The 17,377-nt window shown below is 34.1% G+C and overlaps 1 protein-coding gene across 15 annotated transcripts in view; it reads right to left on the bottom strand.

Moving 5' to 3' along the window:
- The window catches only part of mecom (MDS1 and EVI1 complex locus), a 299,083-nt gene that overhangs the window by 3,930 nt on the left and 277,776 nt on the right, over positions 1-17,377 (bottom strand). For 14 of the 15 annotated variants that reach the window (XM_056473129.1, XM_056473136.1, XM_056473131.1 and 11 more), the window contains 5 exons: positions 11,944-12,110; positions 9,454-9,531; positions 7,429-7,598; positions 7,172-7,316; positions 1,307-1,546 (listed from right to left, as the gene is read on the bottom strand). In XM_056473129.1, coding sequence (XP_056329104.1) covers positions 1,307-1,546; positions 7,172-7,316; positions 7,429-7,598; positions 9,454-9,531; positions 11,944-12,110 — 800 coding nt within the window. The remainder of the gene's footprint in view (positions 1-1,306; positions 1,547-7,171; positions 7,317-7,428; positions 7,599-9,453; positions 9,532-11,943; positions 12,111-17,377) is intronic. The other variant, XM_056473133.1, reaches the window with a different exon arrangement.

The raw sequence follows: 17,377 nt of genomic DNA, 5'->3' as shown, positions 1-17,377 counted from the left end.
ATTTGGATTTGTGTATTCACGAATCGTGTTTTGAATTTATGAATTGGATTTGAGTATTTTTGAATCGTGTTTTGAATTTACGAACTGGATTTGAGTATTTTTGAATCGTGTTTTGAGTTTACGAACTGGATTTGTGTATTTTTGAATTGTTTTGAATTGATGGATTTGTTTGTTTATTAATCGTGTTTTGAATCTACGAATTGGATTTGTGTACTTTTGAATTTATGAATTGGATTTGTGTATTTTTGAATTTATGAATTGGATTTGTGTACTTTTGAATTTATGAATTGGATTTGTGTATTTTTGAATCCTGTTTTGTATTTAAGAATTGGATTTGTGTATTTTTGAATCATGTTTTGAATTTATGAATTGGATTTGTGTATTTTTGAATCATGTTTTAAATTTACAAATTGGATTTGTGTATTCACGAATCGTGTTTTGAATTTACGAAATGGATTTGTGTATTTTTAAATCGTGTTTTGAATTTACGAAATGGATTTGTGTATTTTTAAATCGTGTTTTGAATTTATGAATTGGATTTGTGTATCTTTGAATCATTTTGAATTGATGAATTGGATTTGTTTGTTTATTAATCGTGTTTTGAATCTACGAGTTGGATTTGTGTATTTTTGAATATATGAATTGTATTTGTATATTGTTGAATCGTTTTTTGAATTTACGAATTTGATTTGTGTATTTTTGAAGGGTGTGTTTAATTTACGAACTGTCTTTGTGTATTTTTGAAACAGGTTTTGAATTGAAGAACTGGATTTTGTAAATGCGAATTGCGTTTTGGATGTTTTTGGATATTTTGTAAATGTATTATTTTTGAGACAGATCTGGCTCCATAGGAGTGACCTTTACATTAAACTGAACAGAATTTCAACTTTGAAAACTAGACTGATGCAGTTTCAGTTCACTAGAACGTCATTTATGTTAAGCCGCTTTGATGGTCTACACTGTAAAAGCGATATAAACCTTAATGTGATGTGGAAGTACGCTTTTTTTTTGCGATTGTTTTAGTCGTCTATGAGATAAATGACTTGAAATAATAAACTGCAGAAAACACTCTCGCTCTACAAGCAAGTGTGTTCATGACTACACATAAAAAGTATATTAATATAATAAGAAAATATCAGTTTTGCAGCATCAAGTAGCATAACGAGCTGTTTGTAACGTCTAAAAATCAATAGAAGTGAATGAGGTCGGAAGTCTTGAGCCAAATAGATTGAAATGGCTGCGCCTGCTTGTACGTAAAGCAAAAGGTCAATAAAAATAAAGATGAATTGAATTTCTGTAGGCGTACCTTTGCGGTGAAGATTTACTGTTCATCTCCAGATCATCCGGTCCCTCAAAATCCATGTCATCATTTATGATGTCCTGATCTAGATTGGTTGGCACTCCGTCATCGCCCGCTTTCCTAGCACCGTCGTTATGCTCCGCCTCCTCTTCCTCTGCTCCAAGCTCCTCCCCCTCCTCTTCATCCAGGTCACGTGACCCCTGGCCGGACAAAGCTTTATCTCCGTCAAAATGACTCCCGTTCAGTCTGAGGAGAGCAGAGAGAAATAATGACGTTATGCCAGCATCGACTTTTTTGGACCGATACGCTGATCCCTGATTACAGAGAGAAAATCATTTAGCGCTGAAAACCAAGTTCTGCTTGGCTCGAACAAATAAACCAGCTTAAAGAGCAGAACCACATGCCCACGCTTTCTAAATGAGAGGAAATGCTGAAAGAAAGAGTGCGAATGTGTGTGTGCTGAGGAAAGAGGCTGTTTGTCATCAGGTCTGAGGGCCTCTGGCTGGCAGAAAGCAGCCGCCCACCGCCAGGCCACTTACACAGCAGACCTCCACACTTCCTCTCACTTATTTTCAGCTCTCTCTCTCTCACTCAAACAGCTCTCATCTACTCTTTCCCGAGTTTATTTTCTTCTTTATCTCCAATTCATCTAATAGGCCAAATATTTAGCTGACAGCCCATTTGGTGAGTGGAGAGAAGGAGCTGCCAAAGCAGTCATTTCCCCACAGAGACAGAGGCCAGCTATCCAAACTCACGCACACACAGGTTTGTTTTTGTGAGTTGTGGGGACATTCCACAGGTTTCCGTTCCTTTCTATACTGTACAAACTGTATTTTTTATTGCCCTACCCTATCACTAAACCCAACCCTCTTGGGAAACTGTGTACAGTTTCATTCTGTATGATTTATAAGCTTTTTGATAAATGGGGACATCATTAATTATGTCGTAATAATTCATCATCTCCTTTTAATAGATGTGTAATATGTTATTATACACATTTATGGTCTGATATGTCACAAAAACATACGCCATATTTAAACTGGTTCACACATTCTGTCCTGATTCTACTCTTTCCTCCACTTAAAAATATTAAGTTCTCATTTTAACAAAAAACAACAGTAAAATTCCAAAAAAATAATAAACAAATTACAAAAAATACCTGTACAAGTCTGTGTGTAAAGTTGCACAATGAAAACATCTGAGATAAATATTCCATTTAATCAGAGATCTAAAATCTTAACAAATAAATATAATCTCTCCATCACTGTTTAATTTTGGTTTAAGTTATTCCATTCCCTCATTCATCCATCCACTGTTCACTCATTCGTTCCACCTATCCATCATTATATCCATTCCTCCGTTATTTGATCTATTTTGTTTTTCTATTTATCTATCCATAGTTCTATCTATCCAACTATTCATCCATTCATCAATCCATCACATTATCATTCTATTGAGCTATCCATCCATTGTCATTTATCATTCACATAAATTATCTTTTCATCCATTCATCCATCCATCATCTATCCTACCATAAACTTTTTTGTTTCATCCATCCATGCATCCATCTTTTATTTTTCATCCATGTGCTGTTTGATCCATCCATCGTTTTATTTATCCATCCATTACCCATCCATCGTTTTGTTCATTCCATCTATCCATCCATCCATCATTTTGTTCATACCATCCATCCATCCATCCATCCATCCATCGTTATAATCATTCTATCCATCCATCCACACATTTTGTTTGTTCATTCCATCCATCCATCCATTGTTTTATTTATCCATCCATCATCCTTCATTCATCAATTATCCATCCATCCATCAATTTTTTTATTCAGCCATCAATCCTATTTTATTTTTCCGTCCATCATCCATTCATTGTTTTGTTCATTCTATCTATCCATTCATTCATCATTTTGTTGATTCCATCCATCCATCTAGTTTTATCCATCCATTAATTCATCCATCCATTAATCCATCCATCCATCCATCGTTTTATCCATCCATCCATTGTTTTATTTATCCATCTATCATCCATCCATCCATCATTTTATATATATCTATCCATCCATTCATTGTTTTATCCATCCACCCATCTATCATCTATCCATCCATCCACACATTTTGTTTGTTAATTGTATCCATTCAGTTTTTTTTTATCCATTCATCCATCCATCCATCCATCCTTCCATCGTTTTATATATCTATCCATCCATTGATTGTTTTATCCATCCACCCATCTATCCATCCATCCACACATTTTGTTTGTTCATTTTATCCATCCAGTTTTATTTATCCATTCATCCATCCATCCATCCATCCATCCATCCATCCATCCATCTATCCATCGTTTGGTTCATTCCATCCATCATTCATTATCCATCATGCATCTATTGTTTTATTCATCCATCCATTGTTTTATTTGTCCATCCATCCAGCCATCCATCCATTGTTTGTTTCATCTGTCCATGAAAAGCAACCAGTGTGTTATCTCTGCAGTTTCAGAAAACTGGATCTCAGACCAATAACACTTTCCTCTAGTTTCATCTCTCACCTCCATCTCTTTCAGACCCACATCTCTGTTTTCCCCCCAGATTAGCGTTTCACCATGGGGTTAACAGCGCAAAGCCCTTTTTACATCTCGGATAATCCCCGAAATCACCTTCTCTCATCACTCCGCACCCCTAATACCGTGTGAGAGGGAACGAGAGAGGCAGCGATGGCGTGATGATGAAAACACATCGGCTAATTAGAGAGAGCTGTGGTAATTTGTGGAGGATAAAGTATCTATCAGGAGCAGTCACTCTGACAGGAAACATTCAGCGACCTCTGACCTCCTATTTCCTGTTCACAAACACATGTTGGGTCCAGATGTGAGACACACACAAACACACACACAGTCCATGCTGTAATGACTTTTAATGAAACAATGAAAAAATCAAAAAAACAAAAGCCTGTAAGATCTTTATCTGACTCAATCTGTCACACACACGCAGAGATGGATGACCAGGTCAAACATTTAAAACGTCATCCAACCTGATGATCACTGCTGGGAAATGATCGGCCATAATTATCATATGCAGATGGCAAAATTCATGTACGTGCACGCAGCCAAAAGTCAACAGCGTTCTGCACGCGCTCACAATCGGCCAATCAGTAATCACGTTCTCCTGGAGACCTGCCCTAATCTTTGCTCTTAGGAACCGCAGGCGACAGGCTAATGATTAACAACCGTACTGAATATATGTACACACACACAGATATGCTCACATGTGCGGTTGATACACACTACTACACTGGCCTGTTCCTTTCATGTGCTGCTATTCACTCAAGAGGTGAGGGTTAATGAATAAGGCATGAGAAGTGTTGTGTTCAGTAATGTTTGTGTATAATAACCTCCATTCTGCCGGAGGCAACTAGCGGCAACTGATGACTGACAGACTAATGGACACTTCATCTGTGTGAGAGTGTATGTGTGTGTATGTGAGCCCACACTTGACTGAATGTAGTTCATATAGCTTTTATGTAAATGCCTAAAATGTACACATAAAATATACTTAATATAATATACTTAAAATAATACACTTAATAATATACACATAAATGCTTATTTTAGCTTTGACACTGCAAAAAATAAATAAAGGAAAAAAAAGGTAAAAATGTTAAGAAAATATGTTGAATAATAAAAGGATATTTTAAATAATTATAATAACAGGTAATGAAAATTAAAACTTTACAAAATAAAAAAAAAAATTAAATATTCGAATTAAAGTAAAATAAAATAGGGTGACGCGGTGGCGCAGTGGGTAGCACGTTCGCTTCACAGCAAAAAGGTCACTGGTTCGAGCCCTGATTGGGTCAGTTGGTATATGTGTGTGGAGTTTGCATGTTTCCTCCGGGTGCTCCGGTTTTCCCCACAAGTCCAAAGACATGTGCTATAGGTGAATTGGGTGAGCTAAATTGTCAGTAGTGTATGTGTGTAAATGAGTGTGTATGGATGTTTCCCAGTACAGGGTTGCAGCTGGAAGGGCATCCGCTGCATAAAGCATATGCTGGATAAGTTGGCGGTTCATTCCGCTGTGATGATTTTTTGAACCCCAGATTCAAATTAATACTGATGAACCCCACATTAATAAAGGGACTAAGCCGAAAAGAAAATGAATGAATAAAATAAAATAAAATAAAATAAATAAATAAAATAAATAAATAAATAAATAAATAAATAAATAAATAAAATAAATAAATAAATAAATAAATAAATAAATAAATAAATAATAAAATAAAATAAAATAAAATAAAATAAAATAAAATAAAATAAAATTTAAAATAAAATTAAACAAAAATATTCAGATCTGATAGGAGGAAATAAATGCTGAATTGGACTGATATGAAGATTTATATGATATTAATATTTTGTCACCTGTGCTAACCACCTAGCCAAGGCTCTAACAGAAGTACAGAAAATTATGATATGGATTAAGAACCTATGGAAATATACAATTCAGCCTTTATGAAAAGATAAATAATTATCTAATCTAAATCTAACAACTGTATGTAATACATCTAATATAATAACATTGATATGTAGTTAATTAAAATATTTTACAGAAGGACTGACAGTTATGAGATGTGAGATCCAATGTAATCTTTTTTTAAACCTTAACCTTTATTAGTCATTAGCCGTAAGTAAATCAGCAGACTATCATCTGAAAAACATTGCAAGAATTAGATGCTTTGTTTCCATCGAAACTTGTTCATGCTTTTATCAGCAGCAGAGTGGATTACTGTAATGGACTCCTCACTGGCCTTCCCAAAAAGACAGTCAGACAGTTGCAGCTCATCCAAAACACTGCTGCCAGAATTCTGACCAGAGCCAGAAAATCAGAGCACATCACAGCTGTCCTCAGGTCTTTACACTGGCTCCCAGTTACATTCAGAATAGATTTTCACTAAATGGCCATAGGACCTCAATACATTACAAATATGCTCACTGATTACAAACCTAACAGACCACTCAGATCATTAGGATCAAGTAAATTAGATATTCCAAAAGTTGAGTCAAAGCAGGGTGAATGCTTTATTTATTTGAATCTTTATATATTTATGTTATTTACGCTTTATTTATTTATGTGAATGCGCTAAATACTTAGCTACTGGGTCAGATGTGCTCCAACATTAGGCACATTCAAATCCAAACTTAAAACACATCTGTTTAGCTGTATATTTACTGAATGAGCACTGTGCTATGTCCGATAGATCTCAGATCTTTTTTTAATCTTGACCTTTTTAAACCAGTAAGCGTCTTAATATAATGTCCATGGTGTGATTTATGCATATGCAACAGTTTTACATTAGTTTACATTGGTTACCTGGTGGATGTTGCGCTCTCTCTCTCCCTCATTAACATGCCTAAATACTTGTGCACCATGACAATATAAAAGATTTTTTTAGTTCTTATGTATGAGATTTAAGGTTTGGGACTCTGCTGAAGTATGCTCCAAATGAAAGTGAGTTGACATCATTCGATACAGTTTTTAATGATACGCGATTTGCATTAACAGGCGAAATTCTGATGCTTACACTGCAGACACAGGAGCATGGATCCGATTCATATCGAGCAAATTTCCACATCCTCAAGGCTTGAGTTTGATTTGAGTAAATCGAAATCCATGTGATTTTAAAAATATTTATAAAATAAAAATATTCAGATTTGATAGGAGGAAATAAATGATGAATTGGACTGATGTGAAGATTTATATGATATTAAACCACTTCTATGACAGCAAGTCAGCAGTTATACCTAATAAAAGTTGGTTTTTGTAAATGAACTGCATTTATCAGTGCAAAAGAAGATGACTATATTTACCCTTCTTCAGACTGTGATGGAGATGTGGCGTTTCGAGCCGTATTACTGATGAAATTTCGTATTTCATTAAAATACGAGTCTTCCTTGTCCTCCAAGATGGCACTGCCGCTGTCCAGCTCCGAACGCGGTGACGACATCGCCGTGCCTACACAACAAACAACAATTAATATCATCTATACATAAGACTGCACATATTATATACACATTCATTAAAGAAGACCTCAGTGTCGTCTATTTATACATATGTGTGTGTCTACCTGCTAAATTACCATTCTCGTGCTTTTTGAGATGCCGATCCAGGTTGGTCTGTTGCCCGAAGCAGCGGTCGCACAGGTGGCATTTGAAGGGTTTCTCTTTGTTGTGGATGTTCCTGATGTGGCGCTGAAGATTCGACGAAATGCTGAACGAGCGATCGCAATACTTACATCTGCGAACAGAAAGACGCATACGAAGTTAATTAAATAACATTGTATTTTACAACTCTCTCTCTTGCTTTATCCGTCTCGCACACACGCAGGGTCCCAAACACATGATTGAGTGGTCATGAACTCTGTGTCTCTAATCTTTGGCCAACTCAGTAACACTCAAAACTCCACATCCTCCCTCCGCTCTAAAAGCCCATGCGGTTGCCAAGTCTCTTCACGCAGAATTATCCTGTATGATTACGTGATCATATCTTCCTCGCGACCCGTGGAGTTACGCGCTAAACTGCGTCTCCCAGGAACCTGTTATCTCTCCCACTCTCTCTCTCCTCCGAAAGCGACAGAACAAAAAAAAAAATCGAAATTAAATAGCAGTTAAAGGCTGATCAGCAGCTCCTTTAAAGCCTTGCCAGCACGAGGAGATTGAGGCTATCTGGAAAGTAACACAGGCCTGTACAAACCTCCCCTGTGGTCAGACGGACCACAAACGCAGTGTGTGCACACGCACGCCTGTTCCTTCACAGTGTTTTAAAACTCCCTGAAAGAGTCCGAGGCCTAATTATCCAGCTGCCTTTGCTGGCCCACAGCTGAACAACACTCAGCACCTCCATTATTCATGTACACTTTCTTCAGTCTCCCTGTCTGTCTGTCTGGACTTCAGCTCAATCATTCCCAGTGACAATAACAGCACATTTCAAAGAATTCTCTGAAAATATATGTTTTTATTAGAGGGATGCAACCGATTTGGAATTTTGACTAACACCGATAACTCTACTAATATTAGCTGATAATTATCTGATATATTAGCCAATAAATATAAATATTTCTCTGCATGATTGCCAAAATCTGAAGGCAAACACATTCAGTTAAAACTGATTTTATTATAAAAACTTCAGATACCGATAACTTTACCAATATTAACCGATAACTCTCTGATATATTAGCTGATAAATATACATTTTTCTGCATGAATGCCAAAATCTTTAGGCAAAAACAAACAGTTAACCACTGATTTTCTAAAAAAAAATTCAGATACCAATACTGATAACTCTACCGATATTAGCCGATAAGACGTATTAGCCGAAAAATATAAATAGAATTTTTTCTGCATGACTGCCAACATTTGAAGGCAAATACATACATATAACAACTGATTTTATATATATATATATATATATATATATATATATATATATAAAACTTCAGATACAGATAACGGTAACTTTACCAATATTAGCCAATAATTATACAATGTATTAGATCAGGGGTCACCATACTCGGTCCAGCAGGGCCGGTGCCCCTGCAGGGTTTAGCTCCAACTTGCCTCAACACACCTGCCTTGGTGTTTCTAGCATACCTAGTAAGAGCTTGATTAGCTTGTTCAGGTGTGTTTGATTAGGGTTGGAGCTAAAATCTGCAGGGCACCGGCCCTCCAGGAACAAGTTTGGTGACCCCTGTATTAGATGAAAAATATGATTTCTTTTGCATGACTGCAAAACTCTAAAGACAAACACATACAGTCAACAACTAATTAAAAAAACAACAACAACAACAAAAAAACCCCCCTGTAATTTCAGAATAGTCTGAACTGAACTTTGAGCTTTATTAATCAACAATTCATTTCTAAGGGCAACCTTTTATTTGAATAAAATCTACTGCCTGTTTAAAAAAAATTACACTACATTTGCAAAGTACTGCAGTTGATAATCATAATCCTACAGTACTGTTATTCAGTATAAATCATTATATCTTAATTATTTATACCAGCTTGCTGTATTGCTACACACATGCTACATGCAGTCTGCTAAGTATATAAATACCAGATTACATCATCCCAGTATGTGTGTGTGTGTGTGTCACCTGTAAGGCTGCTCCCCTGTGTGTGTCCGTAGATGTCTCGTAAGGTTGGCCGAGCGTGGGAATATCTTGCCACAGTATCTATAGGGGAAGGAAACAGATCTCCAGGAACAATACTCAGCAATACACACACATTTCTCAAAAACCCCCTGCATTCCAGCTCAGCGCTGTCCACACTCATTAAACATCAAACAAATGTTTACTTCAACATTTTATTAATGAAACAAACAAAAACTAAACAAACAAGGGTTAGTATAAATACTGGCACGCAATACTGATTATTATATTTCAGTCTACCCTAATTAAGCATGTCACAATATGTAAAACATTATATTATTAACTGTATTATACTATATTATTAGTATAATATAGAAATAATAATATAATGATAATAATAATAATAATAATAATAATAATAATAATAACAATAATAATAATAAATAAATGATAATATTGTACCAATTCTGCTGCCAGGTATTATCTAATTGATACGTACTCAAAATATCTTCTGTTTCAAAATATATGTTAATGTTATTAATGTAAATTTTAAATTTCACCATAATATCATTATATAGAGTTGTTTTGGCCATAACAGTCCTAAAATCCTGATATTATTTATCCTTACTGAAATGTTTGCTGTATAAACGACAATTTAGAATGAAAGCTTTTTAATTATTACACACATTGTGTTGTTTTTGTCAGTATGCAGTAGTTGCTTAATTTGTTTGTACTGTATTTTTTCTAAATGTTTTTAAATTTGTTTACTTTACAATTACTTTTAGATCATTTACTTGTACTTCGCACTATAAATTGAAGTTTACTAATACATTGTAAATAAATAAAAATAAATGTATTAATAAATTAGTGCTGCGTTAATGTAATTTATAGTTCGAGATTGATTACAAACAGAATAGCTTAGTTTTATTTAGTGCACACACACATTCATTCATTCATTTTCTTTTCGGCTTAGTCCCTTTATTAATCCGGGGTCGCCACAGCGGAATGAACCACCAATTTATCCAGCACATGTTTTTACGCAGCGGATGCCCTTCCAGCCGCAACCCATCTCTGGGAAACATCCATACACACTCACTCACACAAATACAGCTTAGTTTTGCGTATTTACTATATCATTTTAATAATTTAATTTACTACATTTTATATATAATCTGTTTTAATTACCATCTCATTTGCTTAGCTTGACTTATTATACATTATTTTTTAGTTGCGTTTTAGTTGCTATAAAATTGGTGAGTTTTATTCGTTAACTACAGTAACTATATAACCTTATTTAAATGTTTTGTATCATTTGTAAACAATTTGCTAAGGTTTGTTTCATTTTTACAATTTTGTTTAGTTACTATACACTTTGTTTAGTTTACTTACTATATCATACTATTAATTTACATACTATATCATTTCTATATTACTTTGTTTACATACTATTAAACTTTGTACTCTGCATTAATTTGTTTACATACTATACTATAGAAAACTGATTTGTTTGTTTGTTTACTATATGATTTCCATATTACTTTGTTTACATACTATAGTATAGTTTGTCGATTTGTTTGTTTGTTTACTTCCTATATCACTTCTATATTACTGTTTACATACTATAGTATAGTATGTCGATTTGTTTGTTTACTGACTATATTACTTCTATATTACCGTTTACATACCATAGTATAGTATAGTATAGTATGTCAATTTGTTTGTTTACTTGTTATATCATTTCTGTATTACTTTGTTTACTTAGTATAGAATAGTGTATCAATTTGTTTGTTTGTTTACTTACTATATCATTTCTGTATTACTTTGTTTACATAGTATTGTATAGTATATCGAATTGTTTGATTGTTTACTTCCTATATCACTTCTATATTACTGTTTACATACTTTAGTATAGTATGTCGATTTGTTTGTTTGTTTACTTGCTATATAATTTCTATATTACTTTGTTTACTTAGTATAGTATAGTATATCAATTTGTTTGTTTGTTTACTTACCATATCACTTCTATATTACTTTGTTTACATATTATAGTATAGTATATCGATTTGTTTGTTTGTTTCCCTGCTATATCATTTCTATATTACTTTGTTTACATAGTATAGTATATCAACTTGTTTGTTTGTTTACTTACTATATCAATTCTGTATTGCTTTGTTTACATAGTATTGTATAGTATGTCGATTTGTTTGTTTACTAACTATATCATTGCTATATTACTTTGTTTACATATTATGGAATAGTATATTGATTTGTTTGTTTGTTTACTTCCTATATCACTTCTATATTACTGTTTACATACTATAGTATAGTATATATACCACTTCTATATTACTGTTTACATACTATAGTATATCAACTTTCTTTTGTTTCTATACAATTACTTGGACTGTATATATATATATATATATATATATATATATAGTTCAAGTGTTTTTAATAAGCTTTGGTCATCTTGCTATAGAAGTGAATGACTGTTACCTGCAGGTGTAGCGCTCTTTGCCTTTGCGTAACAATGTTTCGGGAAGTGTAGTGGGTGGAGCCCGGAAGTCGAACATAGAGGGAACAGAACGCATGATGTCACCGCCGTCTGGCTTCAAAGAGCTGAAGGATTCTAGCTTTTCAGCCATGTTTTCAATCGCCGACATCTGCGAGAGATAGACAAATGTTTTATTACCTCACTGTGAGGTCTATAAGGACACACATCCCACTGTGTTACTCGAATTTACAGAGCTTCTACCACAGATGTGTGTAGCAAAACGCTGACCGTGAACTTTCACTCTCGGATAACAGTGTGAAATGCTTTCGCTGATCTGTAATGTCCAATTTTGGCGCACAAACACAAATAACAATGCATGTTACAAAACGGACCACACATGCGTGCACACACACACACACAAACTGCTGCCAATTTACTAATTAAGCCTAACAGTTGCTTTCATCGGAAATGGACACACTCTCATAGGAGAAGGAGATACATGTGTGTGTCAGCCAGAGAACGAGAACAACATAAGGCCTGAGTGAGTGTGTGTATGTGTGTGTGTGAGGCGTGCTGAAGAGCAGGAGTGATTCATGTCCTATGTTGGCCATAAAGCATTCAGTGCACAATATGAGCAGACAGCACATTCGTCAATATGAAAGATGTTGACATTACTGATCAAGGCTGAGACAGCAGTAATAATGATATCATAGGAAGGAGAGGGAGGGGGAGCCGGGGGTCCCTGTAGGCGAACGGGCCTATCAACCGCAGCCTAACACTGAGGCCTTTCAGAAAGCGCTGTGGATTTGCATTATTGCACGTGTGTATTGAATTTTCCACTTTTCATATTTCAGGTTTTGGTGACAAATCAGTCCTGATTCACAGTGAAGGACACACGGACATACATACATTAAACACACAAAGAAATCTCTGTTTCCTTCAGAAGAAAATATCAGAGAAGTTCTAAGAAAGACAAGTATGGATACTGAAGAAAGGTCAATGGGGACTTGCTGAAGTCTCCTCAGCTGGTCTCAGTTCAAGAGCTAATATTTTGGTTAAATCAGAAGTGAAAGAGCTCAGTGTCAACAAAAAGGGTAATATTAAATTCCAAAGGGGTTATATATATTATTTTAAATATTCTAGCCAAAATAAAACAAATAAAAAATAATTGCTTGCTCTGGTAAACATCATTTGGGAAATATTTGAAAAAGAAAGATAAAAATTCACAGGAGGGCTAATAATTTTGTTTTGCTTGAATTCTGACTTTGATTTTGAAATGAATAGTGTAGGTGGCATTTCAGAAGAGTTTGATGGGAAATGAACACAAGAAAGAATGAATGAAAAAAGAAAGAACAAACGTAACAACGAAAGAAACAAAAATCAAACAAAAGAAAAACAAGAAATAAAGAATGAAGGAACAAATGATTGAAAAAGAAAGAGAAAGAGAAAGAAAGAAAGAAAGAAAGAACAAATGCAAAAAACGAAAGAAAGAACGAAAAAAAGAAAGAACGAAGGAAGGAAGGAACCAACAAACAAAGAAATGAACGAACGAACGAAAGATCAAACAAACGAACAAAAGATAGAAAGATCAAAAGAAAGAACGAAAGAACGAGAGAACGAAAGAAATAACGAAAGAAAGAATGAAGGAATGAACAAATAAAAGAACGAAAGAAAGAACGAAAAAAGAAAAACGAAGGAAAGAACAAAAGAAAAAACGAAGGAATGAATGAACTAACAAAGGAATGAACGAACAAACAAAAGATAGAAAGAGCAAAAGACAGAACGAAAGAAAGAGAGAAAGAACAAAAAGAAGAACGAACAAATGATAGAACGAAAGAAAGAACAAAGGAACGAACAAAAGAAAGAATGAAGGAACAAATTAACGAACAGACAAAGAAATGAACGAACAAAAGATAGAAAGAACAAAAGAAAGAACGAAAGAAAGAAAAAAGAAGAAAGAACAAAAGGAAGAAAGAAAGAAAGAAAGAAAGAACGAACAAAAGAAAGAATGAAGGAACGAATTAACGAACAGACAAAGAAATGAACGAACAAAAGATAGAAAGAACAAAAGAAAGAACGAAAGAAAGAAAAAAGAAAGAAAGAAAGAAAGAAAGAAAGAAAGAAAGAAAGAAAGAAAGAAAGAAAGAAAGAAGGGATAAATCTTAACTAATATTATGTGAAAGGAGAGGATGAAGAAAGGGCCAGTGAAAGAGAGAAAGATCAACATGAGATAATGTGAAGGTTTGATGAGGAATGACAGCTGGGAGTTAAAGTTCTCCATTGGAACGTCAAGCTCACATTCTCTGAGAGGAAGTGAAGTGTCAGACCTGCGTGATTAGGGATACAGCGACTCTCTCTCTCCCTTTCTCCATTAATCACAGTCAGTGGTGGACAGAGAGATAGTAGTGTATATAATGAGCTACTGTCATAAACCACATCTCAATGAATCCTTGTCTTTAAAGCGATAGTTCACTTAAAAATAAATATTCTGCCATCATTTACATACCCTTGACTTGTTTCAAACCAATTAGAATTGTTTATATTGAAGAGTGTTGGAAACCAGCAACCATTGACTTCCATTCAATTTGTTTTTGCTCCTATGGATGTCGATGGTCATCAGTTTGCAAAAGTCTTCAAGATGCCCTCTTTTGTGTTCAACAGAACAAAATAACTGTTTCAGAACAAGTCAAGTGTGTGTATTTTTTGTTGTTGAATGAACTAAACCTTTAAGAATACTAGACTAACATTTTATAAGCATCCCCTACTCAGTTTTGAGGAAATCGTAATGTTACTTTTTAATATACCATTACCTGTAATTTTCATGTTACTTTTCAGGATCCTGTTATGAATAGAAGGATCATTCATAATAGGTCATGACTTCTATACAGCTTAAAGTGACATTTAAAAGCTTAACTAGGCTAATTAGGTTAACTAGGCAGGTTAGGGTAATTAGGCAAGTTATTGTATAACAATGGTTTGTTCTGTAGACTATCGAAAAAAATATAGCTTAAATGGCTAATAATTTTGACCTTAAAATGGTTTTTAAAATATTTGAAAGTGCTTTTATTCTAACCGAAATAAAACAATTAAGACTTTCTCCAGAAGAAAAAAATATTATCAGACATACTATGAAAATTTCCTTGCTCTGTTAAACATCATTTAGGAAATATTCAAAAAATAAAAAAATAAAAGGTGGGTTAATAATTCTGACTGTATGTAGTGTTTCTTTAAAAAGGTGACCTCCCCACAACCCCCCTCTATTTCATTGTGGCTCAAAGATTTAGTCTTCTTTTTAAAACTTGAGAAAATTAAATACAATATCAGAGGTAGGGGAGAACAAAAATGGCTACAATTTATTGCATTCTTTAATGATTTAAAAACCTTAGATTTGTATTAAGTGAAGGAATACATAATGTATGCAAACATACACTACCGGTCAAAAGTTTGGGGTCAATAGGATTTTTTATCATTTTAAAATAAGCTTCTCCTGCTCATCAAAGCTGCATTTATTTAATCAACAATACTGAACAAATTGTAAAATTGTGAAATGTTATTGCACTATAAAATAACTGTTCAAAAGTAGTTTATCATTTCATTTAATAGTTTTTTCCAGTGATTTTAAAGATGAATTTTTAGCTTCATTGCTCGAGTCTTCAGTCACATGATCCTTCAGAAACCACTCTAATATTAATTATTATTATTATTATTATTATTATTATTATTATTATTACTATTATTATTATTATTACTAATGGTAATAGTAATAAAAGCAATAATGACTGGAGTAATAATTTCATTTAAAACTACATACAATAAGTAATTAATAATTATTTAATAAATAAGTGTTTAACAATTTTTACATTTAATAAATGCCTTGATGAACAGAATAATTTTATGTAACAAAAAAAAGAAGAAAAAAACGACCTCAAACTTTTGACCAGTAGTGTATATGGTTTGCTATTATTTGTTTTTTTTTTCTGTATTTGTTTTATTTTTTTATATATATTTCTCTTTTTAAATGTTGATTGTTTTATTTGGGGATTTTTTTGTTGGGGCTAGATAGAATTGTATATGGTGTGTGGGTTGTTGTAGAATGCTATGTGCAAGAATAAAAAAATTCCATGACAAAATAAAGAAAAAAATTCTGGCCTGAACTGTAAAAAAAAACATCCAGAAATAGCACTACTCCCTATTTTATGATTCATGATTTTATTTAGTATTTTCCCTGTTTATTTATGCTTTTGAATTGTATTATGAGACCTTGATCTTTCTTCCAACAACTTTTAACCTAAAAAATGTTTAAAAAAGTGACTTTTCTTTAAGTTTTAATGGTTTAAAGTGATATATTGTCTGGGTTGGTGCTGTATATTACACTACAAAACCTTGTAATAAACTGCCAGCACATTTTCTGTTACTTTCCAGACTTATTTCTTTATATATTATACATTATATTATTTCAAACTACTAAAATGTCAATAAAAGTCACTTTGTTGAACTGTAGAGTTGAATTTTTAGAGCAGAGATCAACATCCCACAATGCAACTCACAATTGTGAATAAACGGAAAACACTTGTGAATCACAAAATACAAACAGTTATTTTTTTTACAGTGTGGGATGCATAGATTGCAGCATTTATATAGAGGTATTATACCTTTCAATTTTGACAGGATAGTATAGAGTGCAGACAGGAAAGCATGGGAAAAGACCTCGAGTTGGAAGATCTAATTCGGGCCGATTCAAGCACCTTAGTGCGACATGTTGTACATTTTTATTGTCTGTTTTTTTATTACAGTTTGTTGTGTAAAGGAATGTCACGTCCAAGACCAAAATATCTGCACTATCAACATTAATTTATCTTACTCTATGATCTTACTGCATGTCAACAATAGTCTCATTTGTGTCTATTTGAATTGTTCCCAAGGAATTTGTATGGAAAAGTCACATGAAGCATAACAGACTCCATTAAGTCTCCTGCCATTGAAAAAGCCATAAAACATTTGTCCAAGCCAAAGGTTTTGTCCTCAAAGTGCATCCAAAAAGAGTGCATATTTTATAGTCATATACATGATTGGTCCTTAAAGTCTAAACACATTACCATTGATTAGTATCTCTATGATTGCTGTAACAACTAAGGCTCAAAAGGAATCTGTGATCGGCAACGAATGGACTTCCTGGATGGCTAAGTAGCCTTCACGCTCTCTCTGTGGTGGGGCAGCTGTTGAGTTGCCCGTTCTCAGCAGTGTGTGTGTCTGAGAGGCCCTTCATTAGCCAGAGCCTTTTTTTTTCAATTGTTGATCTTATCAGGGCACCAGATGTCTTGGGTTTGGAAACCCCCCTTGTGCTATCAGACACATTTAAAGGGGTCCCAGAGAGACTGTTACCCCTGCAGTGATGCGATGCCGTACGGGAGTGTCGCCACCCCGAATCAGAGCCGC

The sequence above is a fragment of the Danio aesculapii genome, chromosome 15 (assembly GCF_903798145.1).
Source record: "Danio aesculapii chromosome 15, fDanAes4.1, whole genome shotgun sequence".
In the NCBI taxonomy this organism is placed as follows: domain Eukaryota; kingdom Metazoa; phylum Chordata; class Actinopteri; order Cypriniformes; family Danionidae; genus Danio; species Danio aesculapii.
Note: the sequence above shows the minus strand (reverse complement) of the source record. Positions and strands in the feature narration are given on the sequence as shown.